At 29.6% G+C, this 21,553-nt stretch overlaps 3 protein-coding genes across 4 annotated transcripts; 2 read left to right on the plus strand and 1 right to left on the minus strand.

The window, feature by feature from the left end:
- Positions 1-3: 3 nt before the first annotated feature.
- On the minus strand, positions 4-3,988 carry LOC141527095 (uncharacterized). Its single transcript, XM_074242388.1, has 4 exons — positions 3,410-3,988; positions 1,261-1,438; positions 974-1,061; positions 4-645 (listed from the first exon to the last, which is right to left on the minus strand). The coding sequence occupies exons 1-4, from the start codon at positions 3,492-3,494 to the stop codon at positions 103-105; spliced, it is 894 nt and encodes a 297-aa protein (XP_074098489.1). The 5' UTR covers positions 3,495-3,988; the 3' UTR covers positions 4-102.
- Positions 3,989-4,601: 613 nt separating this feature from the next.
- On the plus strand, positions 4,602-7,467 carry LOC141527094 (myrosinase 1-like). Of its 2 annotated transcripts, none has more exons than XM_074242386.1 (6): positions 4,602-4,921; positions 5,018-5,154; positions 5,243-5,500; positions 5,618-5,798; positions 5,875-6,272; positions 6,462-7,467. In XM_074242386.1, exons 1-6 carry the CDS (start codon positions 4,705-4,707, stop codon positions 6,861-6,863), a joined length of 1,593 nt encoding a protein of 530 aa, XP_074098487.1. In that variant the 5' UTR covers positions 4,602-4,704; the 3' UTR covers positions 6,864-7,467. The 2 variants fall into 2 exon arrangements, with proteins under 2 accessions (XP_074098487.1, XP_074098488.1); XM_074242387.1 differs by having other exon boundaries at positions 5,021-5,154.
- Positions 7,468-10,763: 3,296 nt separating this feature from the next.
- On the plus strand, positions 10,764-20,285 carry LOC141527138 (uncharacterized). The gene is made up of 5 exons (XM_074242455.1): positions 10,764-11,568; positions 13,551-13,697; positions 17,392-17,848; positions 18,546-18,847; positions 18,920-20,285. The coding sequence occupies exons 1-5, from the start codon at positions 11,279-11,281 to the stop codon at positions 19,173-19,175; spliced, it is 1,452 nt and encodes a 483-aa protein (XP_074098556.1). The 5' UTR covers positions 10,764-11,278; the 3' UTR covers positions 19,176-20,285.
- Positions 20,286-21,553: the final 1,268 nt, after the last annotated feature.

The raw sequence follows: 21,553 nt of genomic DNA on the forward strand, positions 1-21,553 counted from the left end.
TAAAATTTTTATTTAATCAAATTTTTAAGCCTTAATTAAATCCCAATAATATTTTTTATTAAATATTAATCATAATTATAATTTTAATTAATTATTATCAATTTATCGAGGACCCATGTAATAAGAAGGCTGAGCCATGGAAGCGGAAATATAAGGGTAAAACGAGTGCGCGGGCATACTTTGTCCTTGATAATCAGTATCTTCATGAACGGAGTAAGAGTCCGGCGCGGAGTAGTACTGACTGTGCATACAGGGGTAAGACTTCTGTGTGTTTGCCACTTCTGGGTACTTGAAGGCCTCCGAATATCCGGAAACTTTCATCTCCGGGAACTTGGAGATCCCCTCGTAGTTCTTCTGGAACTCGGGGTGCCTGGAAGCCTCGGGGTAGTTTTTTGAGAGCTCGTATTTGGGACCCTCGTACCCGCAGTTTTGATGGTCAGTGCACTTTAGACTCTCGACGTATTTAGGATGCAATTCGAATCCTTTTTGCGGCTCGTAGACCAGAGGTCGCTCGTAAGGCTTCGAGGAGTCGGGGTAGATCCTCGGGTAAGTACATTCTGGGGGAGAGTCTAATGTTGGTGGTTGCAATGTATTTCGGGGGAGAGATTGGTCTTCAGTCTTTGGTTTTCTGCGACGTGGTTGGTACTGTAATTATTTATTTTTTATTATTATTTAGTTTAAAAATTTTTTTATTGGGTGAAAAGTTTAAAAATTTAAATCAAGAAAGAAATAAATTTTATTAGATTGAAATTTAATAAAAATATAAATTAAAATTGAAATTTTATTTGTTGTTATTATTAATATTATTATTATTAATTATTTAAATTAATTAATATTAGATTAAAAATATGATAAGAAATTAAAATTAATTTTATAAAATTAAATCGGACAAAAAAAAATTTATTTTGTAAAATTATAATAAAAAAAAAAATTTTTTTTCTCAACTTAAAATTTAATTAAATTAAAAACTTACTTTATAATGTGGGTGTTGTTTTTTATGAGCATTACGTAATTTTTCAGCTTCTTCGATAAATGGTTGCTTCTCGCCGTCGCTTAATATTCTAAAATTATTTATTGCATATTAAATAATTTAAATTTAATTTAAAAAAAAAAAATACTTATTCATTTTTTCATTAAAAAAAAAATTAAAAATAAAATTCTTGTATAGAAAAAAATTAAAAAATTTAAAAACATTTTTTTTCTTAGTGTAAATTATAAATTTTTTCTTTCTAAGCTTTTTAAAAAAATAAATTGAATTACCTCCACAATTTACCGAGAGTTTTTGACAACTCGGCATTGTGAAGCTGAGGGTACTGATCAGCGAGTCTTCTTCTTGCAGCCTGGGCCCATACCATGAAGGCATTCATCGGCCTTTTTACATGAGTACTCCTGCGCCCGCCTGTTCTCGACGTTACTGGCAGTAATGTCCAATCATACCCTGATTAAATTAAATCAATTAATATTTTTTCCGAAAAAAAAAAAAATCTTAATTATTAAAATTTAATTTCATATAAAATATCAAGTAAGTATAAATCAAGATCTAGGCTCGTAAATATAAATCATAAAATAACTCATGTCTGAATCTTATCAGTGACATTCAATTCACAGAAGAAAAAATAATAAACCCTCATTTTTACGAGAATTCCTAATATAAAATTAATTATAATTATAATTACTATCTCGGGCGCTGATAAACTTTCAAGATTAATGTCATCATAAAACTCGGATAAAACAGCGATTCAGATTTAGTGTTTATGCCCGAGAATTATTCTTATCGCAAGAAGTTGTCTATGATCTAAGGTCTAGTATTATACGCAGGGTCTAGAATAAAACCGATACTATCTAGGGCCAGATAAATCGTCAAAAGTGACGTCTGGAGGCTGATAATTAGCAAAGGGTTAAAAAACACGTGACGGGTTGAATTAGAGTGTCATAATCTACTATCAGAGTTAATTGCGGGGTGACACGGTCTAACGATGCGGCCTCTCTGTCGGTTCCCTCTAACGAGACCTTCTTCGTTAGCCCTATGGTTTACGGCGAAATTTTTTAATTTCGTGAATCGCCAGGAATATATTTCTCCGTAAAGTAAATTTATTCTCTTTTTGGTTCCAAAAAAAAAAAATAAAAAAAAATACTAAATTTTTTATTTTATAAAATTAATTTTCATTCTATTAATTTAATTATTTTAAAAATTTTTAACAATGATAATTTAAACCTGAGAATAATAATAAATCAATTAACTATACAAGAACACAGTTAATTAATTAATATATTAATTGATGCAAGAGTGAAGTGATTCCTCTATTCATTAACAAATGATGGATTAATATTTGTGAAATAGATAATTACAAAAGAGTGTTTGCCGTAAAGGGGAGATTGTTGAGGCGACAATAGCCGATTGTCCAGCGGTGAATAAACCGGTGTGTTATAACACTAGTCGCATAAATGCCAATCTGTCGTACGGCTTAGTCTTGCGTGGTAAATTTACTTGATTACAATATTGCATCTGTATTTATTTTGTATCATTTCAATGTATCACTGGGTCGAAGATAATTACAATAATATATTTATTTTTTATTAAATTTGACAGCCACGTGCCAAAGATTGTTATTTATTCATTTAACACTTTTACTTTTTGCATTTTTTAAAATATCGGTGTTAAAAATTTTTAGAAGGGATAAAAATTCCAAACAATTTAATTATGCTTATTAATAATTTTTTCTTTATTATTTTTATAAAGGCAGAAGTCTAAATCATTAAATAGTTACTTTATTTTAATAAATTATCAGTAAAAAAATTTTTTTCTTGATTGTAAATTAAGTTAATAATTTTTTATTAGTAAAATTTTGTAATTAAAAATTAAATTAATAATTTCTTGATTTAATAATAATTTTTTTATTTAAAAATTGATTAATTATTTAATTTAACGACAATAAAAATAAATATCAAACGATTGAGATCAAAATGAAAACGAACTTTTCGTGGGAAGAAAAAAAAAATAACCTCCCATAAATTATATCGCGTACTATTGCCTGCAAGTTGATGTGTCAGATTTAATTTGGTGCTCTTATAATTAGTGTCGTAGAACAGTTTCGCTTGGCTCGCAGCACCTGCTCTTAAAGATCTCACCGCTAACGTACATTTTACCATTTTTCATTATATGTATATCTAGCTAACCGCTAGATCATTATGTTACACATATACATTTAAATTTACCCTCCTCAAGCCTGCTCAGAATTTTATTTTTCCAAAATAAAAAACAAATAAATTTTAATCGCCAAGATAAATCCGGTGTCGAGAATTAACGAGCTGAGCTTTCAACGCCAATTATAGTGTCTACTTATAAATTAAATGTCTTCATAAATTCAAGGTATTATTTGCTTAATTCAATTATTAATATTTTGTTTACCTTGCAATAATTTTCCGACTGCATCGTCCAACGCATTCGATTCATTTGACGGTCCGGGTTTTTCATTGCTGTCATTAATTTCCATGATTTAATTTTAAATTAATTAATTAGTTTTTAAATCAAAAAAAAATTTTTTTTTTAAATAAATAAATTATTTAAAATCACACCACAATTTTTAATTAATTTTTCCACTGAAAAAAATCACTCGACACACAATTTTTATAAAAAAAATAAAACCGCCGACCCGCGATACGCGAAAGCTCGCGGCTAATTCTTAGGCAAAGTCTTAAAATCTGAAAATTGCATAGACGGCAAAGAAAGAGTATGAGTGAGGGGACTCGCGATAATACGAGGCCGAGATGGTGAAGATGTGGATGGTGGAGGCGTTTCCGTGGACCACCACCTTTTTAACGGGTGGGGGAATCTTCTTCATCTTGTCCTCGGTCCATTATCTGTTTGTGCCTGTTACTATTACGCTGCACTGGTGATTCGACGTTAACCGACTTACTAATGCAATGTAACTGGCGAACGAAATTCGTAAACTCACTCCTCGGCGATGATTACTCTTACTTTTTTATTGTATTTACTTATTTTCGCGAATGATTTTCAGCGCCCACGTACTCACTTATTTAAGTTAAGACTTCTCGCTGCGATAAATTATATATTATACTTATTTTCATTATTACGTTTTATAACTTTTATTAGATTTGGAGGTAATTTACAGCTTTTAATTAATTGAAATGTGTCGCTGTTTCTTCGACCGAATCCGAGGCTAATTTTTGACGACTATTATTAATATTCATTTTGACAATAAAATGTAGGGCATAAATTATTTATGCATCGTCATTTTTCGCTGCAGATTTAATAATAAATTTTCAAATTTTACTTGAAATAATTTTTTTTAAATTTCATTTTTATTTTATTTTTTTTTTTTTTGTAATTAATTTTTTTAAATTTTCAATTTAAAAAAAATAATAGAAAATTTAATCATTTAATTCCTAAAAATAAAAAAATAAATAAAAAAAATTTTTAAACAATACAAAAAGTTATTGTTTAACTTTTTACTCGCTATCAATAATGCAATTAAATAAATTATCCACATTATCTGGTTACACAATGATAAAGAAATATTTATTGACGATAAGTGTAAAGAACTCTTTAGTTCTGCTGGTCAGTTCACTTCTAATTTAAAATTTATTTTTCCCGTCAGTATAAGTTTGTTTTTTCCTCCTTTTTTTATTTTATAAGTTTCTTTATTAAAATTTTCAAGTGATTGAAATAAAAAGCTTTTAAAAATGTGGGCGCTGGGGAATGTGAGCTTACTGTTGGGCCTGATGGACTCCTTGACGTCAATGCTGCCCGATTTTCCGGAAATTGATTATTACCCGATGCCAAAATCGTTGGTGGCAATCCAGAGGGTGAATACTGCTAAAGAGGGGCGTTTTCCGGATGATTTTCTTTTTGGAGTTTCTACGTCTGCTTATCAAACTGAAGGGGCTTGGAATGTCTCTGGTAGAATTTTTATAATTATAATTAAATAAAAATTAATTTCTAAAACTAAATTTATTTTTTTTTTACTAATTTAATTAAATTTAATAATTTTTTAAGCAGGTAAAGGAGAGTCAATATGGGATTACGCAACTCACAACTCTCCTGAAACGGTAATTGATAATTCAAACGGTGATATTGCCGCTAATTCGTATTTTATGTACAAAACGGATATCGATCTTGCCAAACAGCTCGGCGTAAGTTTTAGAGTTTCATAATTAATAATCCATAATCAATAATTTATATATTTCAATATTAAATTAAATATAAATAATTGGGTCGCAGTGTAATGCCTTTAGAATTTCAATATCGTGGCCGCGGATTTTGCCGACGGGTTTTCCGAACTCATTGAACTCCAAGGGAATAGAGCATTACGATAATGTTATAAACGAAATGGTGGGTAGAAACATAACTCCTGTTGTTACTTTGTTCCACTGGGACTTGCCGAAGGAGCTCCAGGATCTTGGAGGGTGGACTAATCCCTTAATTGTTGACTGGTTTGTTGATTATGCCAGGATTGTTTTTAAAGCGTTTGGAGACAGGGTAATTTGGTTTTTTTTTTTTTTTTTTTTTTTTTTTTCCACTAAAAATTCAATAATATTATTAATTGAGTAATTATTATAAAAAGTGTCAACAAATTTCAATTAAATTTTTTTTAAGGTCAAATATTGGTCGACAGTCAATGAACCGACAGTTTACTGTGTTTATGGGTATGGGGGTAAAATGGTACCCTTTGTTAATCATTCAGGTATCACTGACTATCTATGCGGGCATCATATGTTACTCGCTCATGCAAAAGTTTATAAAATGTACAACGAAGAATTCTGTCAGGAACAAAAAGGTCACTTCAATATAATTTTTTAATATTAATTAACTTTTTTATTATTTTAATACAATTATTAATAAAAAAAAAATAGGTAAAGTTGGATTATCAATATCAGTCCCCTGGGCAGTAGCCTCAAACCCCGAAGACCCCGAAGAAGTCGCAGGAGCCGACAGATGGTTCGAGTTCTGGGGTTCCTGGTTCCTAAACCCCCTCTTCGGGCACTTCGGGGACTATCCAGAAGAAATGAAAAATAGAATAGCGGAAAACAGTTTGAAGCAAGGATTTCCGCGCTCGAGGCTTCCGGAATTCACTGCCGAGGAAATTTTGATGCTCCGGAATTCCACCGATTTCTTGGGACTGAATTATTACCACGCTTCGCAGGTTCAAAACTACAAGAATTACAACGTTACTTCCACGGTGTCATTTTTTGGGGATATTGGGATGCTTGAGGTGCCTGCTAATGAAAATGGAGCCGCGTTTTCTGATCGAGTGAGTCTTTTTTTTTTTTTTTTTCAGACTTTTAAAATTTGTATAAAAATATAAAAACTCAAGAAAAAAAAATTACATTAAAGTTAAACTACATTAAAATGTTAAAAAATTACCCTCTAAAAAATAAGGGGTTAGACTAATTGCTAATTAAACTGTCGATTTGTAAAAAATATTTTAAAAAAATTTCAGAGCACACCTTGGGCTCTAGTCTCAACAATCCAAAAAATCAACAAGGACTTTGAGGTCCCGATGATAATGATAACCGAGAACGGGTACTGGGACCGCGGCCAGCTGGCAGATATCGGACGAGCCAAATACCACCACCAGCACCTCAGCGAGCTGCCGGGTCTGATCGCCCAGGGCATTAATATCCGCGGGTACTTCGCCTGGTCCCTCATCGACAACTTTGAGTGGTCCGTCGGCTACACTCAGAAGTTCGGGCTCTTCTCCGTGGACTACACAGTTCCCGAACGCACTCGCATCCCCAAAATCTCCACCAAAGTCATCAGCGACTTTTACAAGACCAGGAAAATTCCGCTCTTTCTCTGGTCGCTTAATGAAGTCGAGTTTGATATTAATGTCAGTCTGTAGCTTTTTTATTAATTATTATATATCTATAAAAATTCAAGTTGGATGATAATTAAACTAATTACAGTGTATGTTTACTTAATTTTAATTTTTTTTATTAATAATAATTCATAAAATGAAATGAGCGAGACACGAGTCGTTGGTTTCACTGAAAGACTGTTGTATTGTCCCAACAAATTCACGTCTCGCGTGTCATCTCTCGTATATGTGTTTATAAGTGTGCAATGAAGTTGTAAGGATCAGAGAACCCCGGCCTAATTATACCACGACATATTTAATGAATGAGCGATATATTAAATACAAGGGAGCTTTTAAGAACGCATATAAACCACGGTCAATGCCGTGTAAGAGTTTTGTGCCTACATCAAAGAGTTTTTATTCTTTACGGATCTCCTCTTTCGCACCCTCAACAGTTTTAGGAACTTGTATTTTCATTTAGGAAGAAAATATAAATTTATATTAATTTAGATAGACTTAATTAATTAATTTATACATTATAAAAATTTTTTAATTTTATCAAAATTCTTTGGAGTGAAATTTATATTAAAAAAAATTTTATTTATATTGTATTAGAAAAAAATTAATAAATTCTCTTTCTAATAATTTATTTGAAGAATTTTTAAATAAATTATTTTCGAAGTAAAAAAAATTTTTTTTATCAAAATTCATTTTTTGGGGTAGTAAGAAATTAATACAGAGAGTTAATCAAACCTTGAATTTATTTCAGCTTAATTTTACCCTTGATAGAGTTTGTTTGTAGAGATTGTGGTGGTTTAGTTTTAGTAGATCGTACAAATTTAGATGATGAACCGCGAACAATAATATTGATTTGAGGCAAGATGGAATTTATCTTTCACGCGGTAAACATCCCGTCGCACGTGGCAACAGTATGTTGGGATTGTTGTTGTTTTTTTCTTCCCTGACTTTCGGTTTAAATACTGTTTTGCATTGTATTATTGGCACTGTACTTATTATTATTACTTTCCATAATAATTTTTTCGTTCACAATTAAAATTAAATTTTTTATTAAAAATTTAAATAATTTTTATATTCAAATTTTATTAAAAAAAAAATCTTCATTACATCTAACCCGCAAATTTTAATTTTTTAGTTGAAGAAAAAAAAATTAAAAAAAAAAAGACACTTGTTAAAAACAAAGAAAAAAAAGTAGTGGGATCCTCTGGTTGCTCAGTCGGATACTTGAAAGCCGCGGGGGTGGCCCGAGGAACTGACACATATAGCCCCCCGGTACGGACAGTTAATATATAATATATAGATATATAAACATGTATTATATCTTATATATCCCTAAGCAAAGAAACGGGCCCGCGAGTAGAATAGAGGACCCCCAAGAGCGTCTTGAACCGCGATCGCATTCTGCATTGTCACTGGCCACAGACGTCGTGACGCGTGCTCTTCTCAACATTCACAGCTTACTTATATATATATATATATATATATTTTTTTTTTCCCCTCTATAGACTCAATCTTCCCCTTTACTCTTGAGTTATCTCTCCACAAAATACAACATTTTTAAGGACACACAAGTCCTAATTAAAAGAAATGACAACTCTGCAAGTACAAATGTATTAATAATAATATTAATTGTTGAACATTTAATTCAATGATATAAAAATAAAGTAAATAATTAATCATAATTACCGATCGATCGGGCGATTTGGTAATAGAAAGTCTGCAGCGCAGCGAAACAGCAGTTTCATCATATGTAGGTACAACTAATTATCCTTTAGATATTTTACCTACAAGGAAATAATTTATCTCGTAGATGATTTGTTAGTTTTTAAAAATAAAACCTCCCGGTCAATGGCACGCTAAGAATCCGAAGATCATGTTGAAGATGATACGCCAGATGTTTATATTAATATATATATATATATATATATATATATATATATATATATATATATATATATATATATTATATACGGAATATGTGACAAAGAAACAAACCAATACTCTCTCAAACTCTTTTTGTGACACTAAGACACTAATTTTCAAGTTTAACCAATTACTATCATCTTTGCTCAATATATCTGTATATTTCAGTAGGATAGTGTCACCAAAAACCGTCAACACGTGGTCCTTGTTAAGATTTTATCCTGAGACCTAGTTTCGCGACTTGTCATGTGTGTATTTCTATTTACTTGTTTGTAGTTCCGTGTGGGTAAATTTTAGGGAGTTTTTATTGAGGAAGTGGATAAAAGCTTGTACATATTATATTATATTATATAAGCATAGGATATGAGCGGAGGATCATACAAGGAAAAAGATTATAAATTATCACGTGAGAACTGTCATTCTTATCTTTATTTGAATAATCATTTTTGGATATGATTAATATATATTTAATATATGATTTATTAAATTAATAATCACAACCTTAACTTAATAATTTATTATTATTATTATTATTTAAAAAATTTTAATTCTAAATATTTAATTAAAAAATGACCCTATATCTCGTGAACTATTGACATTTTTAAAAATATAAGCTCATCCCGATGTTACACTCATCAAGACCTTTCATTTAAGTACCCACATCAATTTTTCATATATTTATATATATTATATATATATGTAAATATGAAAAATATATAAAAATACATGTGGGTACTCAAATGAAAGCTCTTGATGAGTGTAACATCGGAATGAGCTTATATTTTTAAAAAAGTCAATATTTAAGAAAGTACAGTGCAACAAAAGTCATTATTTAATAAAGCAAAATTTTATTTAATTATGGTTGACAAGTCACATAATGTCTGCAAGGTTGCTAGTTATAAAAATTCGAATTGGCAATAATAATAATAATTTTATTTTGTAATTAAAAATTACAGAAATAAAATCATTAATTAATTGAAGAACCAAAGAAGAAAACAAAAGAAATAAATAAATAAATCTTTTGTAATACTTAAAAAAAAAAAAAATTTCTAATGTACACATCTAAAAGTTAATTAATCACAGCAAGATAATATTACATTGCATTACATATAAAATAGATTAGACAAAGGTGTGTAATATAATTACATGTAATAGTCTGGTAGCATCCAATGAAACGTCAAAGCGTAGGAGGGTACGCGTGTTAACCGCGAGTGGGAGACCCTCAAGAAACCGATTGGTCATCTCGACCGCGGATATCGTGTCCATGGTAACCGTCATTCCACTAACACACTCACTCATATATAAATATATATATATATATATATATATATATATATATATATATATATATATATATATATATATATATATATATATATATATATATATATTCGTATATTATAGTAATATCTCTTCCTAAATATAGCGCGGAGGAAACGTTTACATATTATTATAAATATATAAAAATCGCTCGAAAAATAGTACAACAACCCGACAATAATTATTTAAATTAAAAATCTCCTTATTTATTTTTCGCAATTAATTATTCTTCAATCTAATATTAATTATCTACCAAACTCCAACTCTGACTTTTTTTTTTTATTTATTTGATTAATTAGTTATTGATAATTTTTATTATCAATTCATATTTATACTCACATACTTAAATTATATTACACACATGTAATTTATAAAATATAAAACAAATAATAATTTTTCTCAAAAAATTTTTTCCATAAATTTTATTTTATTTTTTTTTTTATTTACGAACTTCTCAAATTTAATGTTCTGGGTCTTGGAGCCAACATATATACGTCCGAAATGAGACTATATATATATATATATATATATATATATATATATATATATATATATATATATATATATATATATATATATATATATGAGAAGCAGTAGAAGCAACAAGTGTCACGATATTACGCCCCGCCTATTTGTACCATACCATTCGGGCCTTAAAACGCGTGGAGGAAACTGCCCCGAGGCAAAATCTAACCACCTCACTTGTGCGCTGATCGCGCTCTAGCATTAACTGTTTAAAAAGTGGGACCATTACTTCACTTTAAACCATTCAAAATTTTTATTTTTTCAAAAATTTTTTCACCCAAAAATTGATTAAAAATTAATTACTGTGTGACGTAAAATAATTAAAAGTGAGGAGTGACATACATGTGCGACAATTTAGTGAATAATTAAAACTGTAATAGACAACTTATAAATTAAAGTGCTAGTAATCGAGAGTTAACTTCACTTAATTTTTATTAAGTGAATTTTTATTAATTATTATAAAAACATACCACAGAGGAGGAGATAACATTTGTATTTTATTTTTTATTATAATTATAATTATAATTATTGTTGATGCCAGCGTAAATGATAGCAACGAACAAAGATACTTTAAAGTGTAACGCATTTTATTTTACAAGTATTTTAATTGTAATTGTAATTGTTTACACTAGCTGACTGTTTTCTCGGCTATTTTTTAGGTTTTTTTTTCTAAAATGAACGGAATTATGGGGGAAAATTCGGACTTGATTCCTCCTATTGCAAATAATAATAATAATAATAATAATAATAATAATAATAATAATAATAATAATAATAATAATAATAATAGTGTGAGTAATAATAATAATAATAACAGTAATGAGAATAATAACAGTAATGAGAATAAAAATGTAAAAAGTGCGAGTGAAAATATCGCGGGGGGTATGAAGGGCGCAGAAATAAGCAAAGCTGTCGCTAAAGTCCTGGATGGGTATGACTGGACACTAGTACCTGTTGCTACCAAGTAAGTAAACGAACAGCTCGGAATTGCAAGCATGGGAACCGAGGTGTTTAGAAAAAAAAAAAATAAAAAACAATATTAGCGATGACAGAAAAAGTTTAGAATGTTAAATAGCGATGATGCTAAGTTAATTATGAGGGACTCGTTTTTCCACGGCTGGGAAAAAGAGACACGGAAAAATGTCCTCGGTGTCAATTAACGGAAATTAGCTAATTAATACACGATCGGCTGGGAGTGTTTGTTTATGGATTGTTTGACAAGGTGGAATTTTTCGTAGGTGTGGTTCTGGTTTTTTGGAGTATTTTTTTTATACAGCTTTGTTGTGGTTTGGTTTGTTGGAAATTTTTGAATTTTGTGGGAGAGGATAGTTATGTAATTTCAGAGAATTTAAATTGCAATTATTTTTGGTTCAAAATTTTGTGAAAATAATTGTTTAAAAATTGTGAAACTTTGAAATATTTCGGAATTTTTGGAGCGTAGTGTCAAAAATTGGTTTTTCTTTAAAAATATTGGTCCTAGGAGATTTTTTATAGTCAAAATTTAAAGAGAATTTAATTTACAACAAATTTTGTCTCAAAAAAAATTTTTCAGAATGAATTGTTCAAAAGTTAGGTCTCAAAAATTCAAAACTTTCCGAACATGCCAATTTTAAACGTCAATAAATTTTTATTTAAGAGTCTAGAATTTTTTTAATGAGTCCTTTATTGTAAAAAATTTGATTTTTAATTTTTAGTTAAAAAAAAAATAATATAAATTATTAAAAAAAAAAAATTTGGCAAAAAATTCGCGAAAAAACTTTAAATTTCTCTTAAAAAAAAAATGTAAAATATTCCGTGGCAGTTCACTTATCATTATCATTTTATATAAATATCCGAGAGGGTTATCGCTAACAATAAAAAACGTATCAAACCTTCTCCGAGATCCGAATCCCGATAACGAAAACGTGGGAATAATCGGTGGGAGTGTAAGAAGTCCTCGACGATTACACATCGCAGCCGTCGACAATTAAGTTTGAAGTTTGAATGAGCTTAATCACCAAGCAAACACTCGGTGTTGTATTTTTCGTACGCCAAAGTTTACCTTGTCCATTTAATTTTACCCAGCCGCGTAAACCGAGTGAAGTAGAAGATAAGAGGTAACACGCAAAAATATGTCGCGACTATAGAGACTCTTGTTAGTAAACTCTCGCTAATCACCCGCAGCTCCTTGCTTTTTGCCGTTTACCTTCGGATTAACACCCCCGTCGCGGATTAGCTACCGTCCAAAAATGAATTTTTACCAAAAATATTAAATAAAATATTTAATATTTGCGTGAATAAATTTCGAAAGATTCTTTTTGTAAAAATAAAATTTTAAGTTTTATATTTTTTGTAATTTCATTATTTTGTCATCAGTTATTTTGTCGCTACTTTTTTGCTGATAAAAAAAATGTAATATTGCGAGGGTGGATAGGACGTCACTCAAAAGCACATCATCCTTGACGTTACATCTATATACGTTAAACTTTTATGAAGTCATCTTCTGAGAAATAAATAAAAGGGCTTAGTACACTTGTGTCGTGTTATTTTAAGCTTAGAGTATCCACTCGAGTGGTTACCAGCCACTAAAAACTTTATACCACGTCTTTACATGCGTGTATGTGTATGATTATCCTTCGCGAGAAATTATACAAGTCACCCTGATACGATGCCCATAAAAAATATTTTTTTTTTTTTATCATTATCATCAATATCATTATTTTTTTAATTGATACTTTTAATATTCTTCAATTTAAAACCAAAAATTTGCGTGATCTAATTTTTGGATTAATTAATTTTTTTTTGTCTTGTCTAAAAATTTTCGGAGTCCTATATTAATAATAATAATAATAATAATAATAATAATAATAATAATAATAGTAGCAATTACAAAAAAAAAATTTTTTTTTTTTTTAAATGAATTTAATAAAATTTAGATTTAGTAAAAATTTATAAATTTATTTTCAGAGGAACAAGTGATAAAAGAGCGGCGCATGTTAAAAGGCCGATGAATGCCTTCATGGTATGGGCCCAGGCTGCGAGGAAAAAACTCGCTGATCAGTACCCACAGCTTCATAACGCAGAGTTGTCCAAAACTCTTGGTAAATTGTGGAGGTAAGTTATTTATTACCAATTTTAATTAAAATTTTCCTTGAAAATTGATTTAAAAAATAAAAAATAATTTTTTTTTTTCTAAAAAATTGAACAATAATAGCAAGAAAAAATTTTTATTAATTTTTTTCAATTTAATTTGAATGTTATTTAAAAAAAAAAATTAATTTAATTGAACAGATGAAATATTTATGAATATAAATTGCATAATAATTAAATTATGCATAAAAGTGCATGCGCCATAGAGAAATGGGCGTGGATATACGCACTTAGAAACTAAACGGTCAATTTGCACTGACACGAAGAAACTGCAGATTAAAATGGTGGAATAGAACCACACACAACACACATATATATTCACACACATATCTATTTGCAGTCTACTCAGTTCTTCAGAATCTCATCAAAAGCAGAAAAGCTCTAGATCCCCCGATAGCCTTCCCAGTATTTAAAATCCTCAAATCCGTCTTGTAATCGGCATTAATCATTAATCCCATGTGGATCAGTTTAATGTTTAATGTGAGTGAAGCTATGAGCTCTCCGTTTCAGTCGCCTGGTAAAATATGGAGCTCCAGACGGCCAATCAGATAAACAAATTCTCACAGGTTTGATTCTGCCGCGGACTCTTACTCTTCTTCGTCTTGGTCTTCGGAGCATGAGTAATTTTATTAGGGTAATTTCATTTTTCTCCCCCTCTAGTAAGTGGGTATTACAATTACACTTAATTCCCATGATATTGATATTATTAATATAGAACAATCACTGTAAATCCATTTCTTTGATTTATTAGAAAAATTCTTGAATTAAAAAAATTATTTTGAAGAATTTAATGATTTTAAAAAAAGCAGAAAATTTTTTTAAAATTATATTTGAATTAAAAATTTTTCGGCTTGATTAAAAATTATAAATTTCTTCAGTAATTTTTTTTTGTTCTACAATTGTTCTCTTAAATCGAGGTAATTTTTTTTTAGGGCTCACTGAAAAAAATTAAATTAATAAAAGACAAAAAATCATTTTGAAAAATTTTTTAGTTTAAAAAAAAAGTCAGAAAAATTTTTAATAAAAAAATTTATTAAAAATAAATTTTGCCACAAATAATATTAATAGAAGATAACTTTCTTTTTTTACACACGAAATTGTTTATTAAAAAAAAAAGTATCATTTGTCCTCCTAAAGCGTGGGAGTTTAATTAGAATAAAGAGAAGTAATAACTTGTTTGTTGCCTGGACAATTAAATATAAAAATTGATATGAGTAAAGATGTCAATCTGTAGAATGAAATGTTAAAAGCCTAAAATAGGGTTTAAATCAGCGACCTGTCGACAGTGACTGGCGGAAACTAATCGTCGTCCTAATAATCCTGGACAAAAGAAACCATGAGAATTAAAATCCTCCTTCTAATAATGATAAAAATCATTAAAGTTTTCTTTATCATCGACAGATTAACAGAGTTAACGAGAATCCCCATCGCGTTAGAGAGAAACCCGCCGACAGAATATCCCGCTGGGTATTATTGTATCATTTAAGTTATTTTTTTTAATCTTATATTGTATCTGATCAAATTATATCCTCAAGCATATGTATCTGTATCTGTATCTTTAATAACAGTGTATATGTGGTCTTGTCTCGAGTATCGAGTATTTTGATATTGACAAACTCGGTCAGTATATTAGTCATGTATCATGTAATATAACGATGAGAAAGTCGTGTTATATGAATGTTTGTATTTTTAAATTGAGCAAACGCTTTTGGAGGTTACGGTGAGGTGGGAGGTGAAAGGTGAGAGTACTTTTATTTCTCACGTTATTCGGAAGTCTTGGAGGTACCTATCAGGCTCGGTGTGTACCATGGGGATTTATTTTAGAGGAACGGATAATTATTTAGCACCTACGATGAGTTTGACCGGCACTTAGCGAGTTTAAATTTACGCGAAATGTATTTTAGACTCTCAATTATATATTATTGCCGATAAACTTTGTTGAATATTTTTTTTTCGTTGGCTAAAAAATTGTCAGATTTTTTTTAATGTGCTCAAAAATCAAATATTTTAGATTAATTGTTGATATTTAGCTTCTAATAGTTTAATTCAAAAATTAGTAAGTAATAATTTTTTATAAATTAATTTTAAAGAGAAATAATTAATAATTTCTCAAGAAAATGGGATTTTTTTTTTTATTGCAAAAAATATCAACAAATTTTTTTTTTCTATTTTTATTATTACATAAAAAAATTCTTTTAAATAAAATTTTTGCATTTCCTTATTTTATCACAAGATAGAAAAAAATTTTTGCTGCTCGTGTGTAAGCACACACACTTTGCTCGTTGCATCAACCTCACTCACATCTAAAAACTCCGTCATTTAAAATTAATATTATTGTTATTATTACTAAGCTTGTTAATTTAATTTTTTACTAAATATAAAATAATGCAAAATAAATTAAAAAAAAAAAATTGAAATTATTTAATGAAATTTTTTTTCTAACAGAAGAATTTGAAGTAGCAAATAGCAAAAAAACTCGAGCATCTGGTCAATGGATTTGAGACATTTTTTTTTCTTAAGCCCGATAGCGGCGGTCGGTTATTTTTCGGTTTTTGCTGCCAGATGATGCACTACAGGATCATACTGTACTATTACTAACATGTCTAGAGCGGGTGAGCCATCAGATGTCGGGAGGAATCATACTTATATATGTATAATAATAGCCAAATAATAAAAGAGTTTGGGTTTTCGAGCGAGGGTCGTTCACACGAGCCGTACCGTCTTATCTTGTTATTATTTCATTTGAAATTTAAGTTCGATAAATTAAAACCCACTACCTGTTTGTGGTTCCTGGATGTTTGTTTTTCACCATCAGGTTTAGAAAATTCACCTGACTGCGACAACGAGCTTATTGTAAGTTCTTACCTGGAGAAATCCAGCGCGGGTTCTATCTGTCTTATGGTTATCATTATTTTATTTTATGATGTATTATATACGTGGGTTCTTATCGGAATCGCTGTATCGGGAAGTTTCCTGCCGGCAGCTGCAAGCACGCGCCAAGGATCACTGATACCGATACCAGTTTGTTTTTTCACGGCAAATAATATCATAGTTTATCTTTTTATTTGGGTTTTATACTAAGGAGGGTAGAATAGTTTAATGATAGTAAAAGTATGAGTTTTACTATTATTAAACGTAATATTTTTAAATATTTGATACTTAATTTTGAATTTTTTTTTCACTGAAAAAATTTATTTTAGATTCAATAATAAATTATTTTAGAAGAAATAAATAATTTTTTTCCAACCCCGAAAAAAAATTTAATAAATCATATAAATTAAATAAAAATGTAATAAATTATTCAGTAGCCGAAACAATTGACTGTTAAAATGAAAATTTTAAAATTAAAATAAAATATTAAATATTACATAAAAAATAAACAATCTTTTTTTCTTTTCGGTCGATAAGTGAAAAAAAAAAAAAAAAAAAAAAAAACGAAAAGTGACAAGTGATATTTTACACGACACAAGTAATATACCGTTCAAGTAGCCCTTAATGCTTCGGAACGACCGTCAATAGTACCACCGTCAACACTAACTAGAAACCCTTGAGTTAAGTTGAGCTGCGTCGCGTATCCGGATAATGTTTTTTCCGCGAGCAAAATTTTAATCCACATTAATTTTACTCACTGACATGCAACCGCTCATTTCTGCTTCAGACTTCTGTCGGAGAACGACAAAAAACCTTTCATCGAAGAAGCGGACCGGCTGAGAGTGATCCACAAGCGGGAACATCCTGACTACAAGTACCAGCCGAGGCGCAGGAAGCAAAACGGCCCTGGTCGCGAAAATTCACCCTCCCGCGGGTCCAACGCCAACCAAAATCATCACAATCAAAATAACAATCATTTAAATCATAATAACAATCATCTAAATCATAATCACAATCATAATCATAATCATCACCTAAGCCATCATCACAACCAAGGACAGCAGGGAGGAAACATGGGGTTCGTGACGAACCCGCTGAAGCAAGAAGACCTAAGCCCGCGCGGGATCCAAGCTCCGAATTCCCCGCAAAGCAGAGTGAGTTCCTCGCCTCCCACGACGCCGAACCAAGGCCTGTCACCTCCTACACCACCGACGACGCCTCGAGGGCACCACTTTGTCAATCAGGTGTGTAATTAAACAGATGTTTAATCCAACGTTTTAATTTATGCTACATATCTGGTTAATCGTAAATATATCGCGATCGCAATTACTTTTTATTGACCCGTCAATCATTTTTCACTTTGTATATGTTCAGGCTTTGCTTTTATTTTTAGAAATTTTTTGCTTGAGATAGTTGTAGATCATTTTATTTATTGAATGATTTTTTTATGAATAAAAAAATTTGGGAAATACGAAAATTCATAATATACGAATAATAATACGAATTAATAAAAAAGTAACTTTTGTGAAATTGCTCTGTATTTTCTTAAATATTTACGTTTTTAAAGATATAAGGTCATCCTGATGTTACACTCATCAAGAGCTTTTATTTGAATACCCACATGCATTTTCATATATTTTTCATATATACATATATATAATATATATAAATATATGAAAAATTGATGTGGGTACTCAAATGAAAGGTCTCGATGAGTGTAACATCGGGATGTGCTGATATCTTTAAAAATGTCAATAATTCACAAGATTCTGACAGACTCTGATGACAAAATTTTTTTTTATTTTCTTAATAATATAAATTATTTTTTCTAACGCAAACTTTGCATAAATAAATTTACTCCGTAAATTAATTTAAACTTTGTATATTTCTTCCTCAAAATTCTTACCCCAAGATAAAAATAAATAAATTAAAAAATTACAGGCGCTAACACACCAGCAACACATCCATTACCAGCAAGAGCTTTCAGCCTCCTCAATGTCCGACTCTTCCCAACAGCAGAGTACCATGGACCTGAGTAGATTCATCGACGCGACCGAGATCCCCTTGACCGAGGAGCCTCCCATAAGCAGCCTCAGCCCCCTAGTAAACCTAAATTTGCCCCTCAATCTTCAGGAATGCGAAGTTGAGAGCAGCGAGCTGGACCAGTATCTCCCTCAGCAAGTGTTCGCCGTTCATCAGTACCAGAATCCCCCTGCGAATCCGTCCCCTTGGCTGATAAATCGGTAAATTCAATAAATTTTTTGAAATTTAAATTTCAAATTTTTATCAAAAAAAAAATTAATAAATCTGTTTAGATACGAAGAAGACAACGACAGGCCCAACAAAAGATTCTGCTCGGAATCAATACCCGAAGTCTCATGGGAAGATCGACAGGACATGATACGCTATCACGAGCTCCAGCCGCCTTTGCCCTCGGTACAATACATTTCCGCGCCTCACCACCCACATTCAAACAACCAGGTCACCCATTCTCATGTTAACAGTCCTTACATGCAGTACGCGAGCCATCGCTATGTACCTGGCATCGAAACTTGGCCCAATTACTTATAATCCAGACTAACTTTAACATAATATAAATTTTTAAATTTAAACTAATATAATAAATAATTAAAAAAATAAATTACCTTTTTTTTAATATTAATATTAATATTAATTTCTTATTTTTAAATTATTTGACCTAATTCTACGATTAATAACCTGCTGTTAAGGAGTATGGGCGGGTATTAGAGTGGGGATGTGCACTGACTGTTGCGCAGTAACGTAAATTCAACATAATTTTTTAATTTTCCAAAAATAATTAATTTTTAGGGTTAAAATTATTTTTAAAATATTTTTTTTATCGTAAAAATTTTTTTTAAATTGATTGAAAATTTTTGGGGGAAAAATTAAAAAATGTGTCAATTTTTTTAAAGTAATCCAAAATTCTAAAATTAAATCCAATTTTGTAAAAAAATTTAGTCTTAATTTAAAAAAAAAAATGAATTTTATTTAACAAAAAAATTCAAGAATTTTTTGTCTCGATTTAAAACAATTTTCTTGGTTTCAAAAATTAAAAAAAAATTTTTTTTTCAAAGTTACCACCTCGCTCGTATATCCTTAATTACGTTAGCCAAAAATTTAATTAATTTTTGTAATAAATTTTAATAAAATAAAGCCTTTACTAGATAATTTCTTAAGCTCTGTATGTATTATATTATTATTATTATTATTATTATTATTATTATTATTATTAGTATATATTAATGTGTATTAGTATGTAACACATGTGAGTACATAGGTTCCATGACATGACATAATTCCATGACAGCCTAGCCGACGCTTTTTACTACTTGTTATTATTATTATTATAATAAGAAGTGATAATATTTTTGTACTACTCAATTTCTGAATTTTTCCAAACAAACTCGCTGAATATTTTACTTTTAATTGTTACTATTCTCATGATTTAACTAACGATCAATGAATGATTCATGGAAAAAATCTAAAAATTGCAGACTAATTATGTTGGAAAATATTTTGAGTGCAATTTTAAAAAAAATTTTTTTGGATAAAATTTATAAAAGAAAAATTGTCCTTACTTGTATTTTATAATTTATAATAGACATAATTATTTTAATAAATGCAAAATGTAATATAGATGACTAACAAAAAATAAAATTGATGTTGATACCAAAAAACAAAAAAAAAAAAAAAGATGAATTATTTATTAATGTTGTTAATTTTGAAATTTATTAATTGACATAGGATTGCGAGAGTAAATATAGACATCAAAAGTCTGTCTGAGGAACGTGGGAATGTTACAGATTTTATGCCACTTATCCGCGTCTCAAGATTAAGGAGACATATATACGTATAAAAATATAAATATATGTTACATGTGCAAGTTACGCAATAGCGTTAACAAAAAATCACCCGAGACAATGACTTTAATATTAATAATAAATAAATAATAATAATAATAAAAAAATGTATAAAGTAAAAATCGGGAGAAAAAATTTTTTATCATTCTGGGAAGATTTTTATGAGTGGTGATTTTTTAATTGCCGATAAGCAGAGCTATTAAAGTGTCTCAGTTATCTCTAATTTAAATTCATTGAAGAGTAAGTATGCTGGTTTCTGAAAAAAGCGATGATGCTTGCAAATTTCCGTAAATATTTGAGGCCGGAAGAGATATACTTGATAAATGAATGAATTTTTTGACAGTTTAGGCGTTTATATTAAATAATAATAATAATAATAATATAAAAACTCGATTTAGATATAGAAATATATTTAGATATAAATTCCCTTGAATTACGATTTCGCGTGGAGTCCCGAGCGTTATTTCGGAAGAATAAAGGATCATAAACTACAGCTGTCGTGATTCTCTTATCAAAAATATAAAACTCTTTTTTTTTTTTTTTTTATCTTGAGCTTACACCGAAATTTTATGGCGGATTTTATTTATTATCTTTGGATTTGACGATCTTATGAACAGTTGATTCATTGTGCTGCAATTATTGAGTTACTTTAATTGGTCACTCGAAATTACTTTCACTTTTAATGTACTGAGATATATAATGGATAGCATCATCGATTATTTAGAAACATTATCTTATACTTTAATGTTTATTAATGAGCTTTTTTTTTTTTTTTATTAAACTTAATAGAAAAAATTTTTATTTTAAAATTTAAATAAAATTCAAGAAAATTTTAATTATTTAATTTTTAAATTTAAATTATATTTATTTAAAAAATTTAAAGTTCTTTTAAAATTCACGATCAAATTAAGAAAGTTCGTAGGTAAGAAAAAAAATTTTAAGATTTTTTTCCACAGGTATTCTGACAAAAGATATTTTATCCTGAGGATATTTTATCTTACGGGTTTTTGCTCGATGATATTTTGACCTTCATCAGGCATCTAAAAATTTGAATTACAAAACAAATGT

This window comes from Cotesia typhae, unplaced genomic scaffold (assembly GCF_013202065.1).
Source record: "Cotesia typhae breed Kobodo isofemale line unplaced genomic scaffold, CoteBio_Ctyphae contig_4, whole genome shotgun sequence".
NCBI classification, from domain to species: Eukaryota; Metazoa; Arthropoda; class Insecta; order Hymenoptera; family Braconidae; genus Cotesia; species Cotesia typhae.

What these genes read in the sequence shown, in the direction of transcription:
- LOC141527138 (XM_074242455.1), top strand. Translation starts at nt 11,279, where the DNA reads ATGAACGGAATTATGGGGGAAAATTCGGACTTGATTCCTCCTATTGCA. An exon ending in ACTCTTGGTAAATTGTGGAG is followed by an intron (nt 13,698 to 17,391) that starts GTAAGTTATTTA and finishes TTTCTGCTTCAG; the next exon opens with ACTTCTGTCGGAGAACGACA. An exon ending in GGCACCACTTTGTCAATCAG is followed by an intron (nt 17,849 to 18,545) that starts GTGTGTAATTAA and finishes AAAAAATTACAG; the next exon opens with GCGCTAACACACCAGCAACA.
- LOC141527095 (XM_074242388.1), bottom strand. Translation starts at nt 3,494, where the DNA reads ATGGAAATTAATGACAGCAATGAAAAACCCGGACCGTCAAATGAATCG. An exon ending in ACTCTCGGTAAATTGTGGAG is followed by an intron (nt 1,062 to 1,260) that starts GTAATTCAATTT and finishes AAATAATTTTAG; the next exon opens with AATATTAAGCGACGGCGAGA. An exon ending in AACAACACCCACATTATAAA is followed by an intron (nt 646 to 973) that starts GTAAGTTTTTAA and finishes AAATAATTACAG; the next exon opens with TACCAACCACGTCGCAGAAA.
- LOC141527094 (XM_074242386.1), top strand. Translation starts at nt 4,705, where the DNA reads ATGTGGGCGCTGGGGAATGTGAGCTTACTGTTGGGCCTGATGGACTCC. An exon ending in ATTCTGTCAGGAACAAAAAG is followed by an intron (nt 5,799 to 5,874) that starts GTCACTTCAATA and finishes AAAAAAAAATAG; the next exon opens with GTAAAGTTGGATTATCAATA. An exon ending in GAGCCGCGTTTTCTGATCGA is followed by an intron (nt 6,273 to 6,461) that starts GTGAGTCTTTTT and finishes AAAAAATTTCAG; the next exon opens with AGCACACCTTGGGCTCTAGT.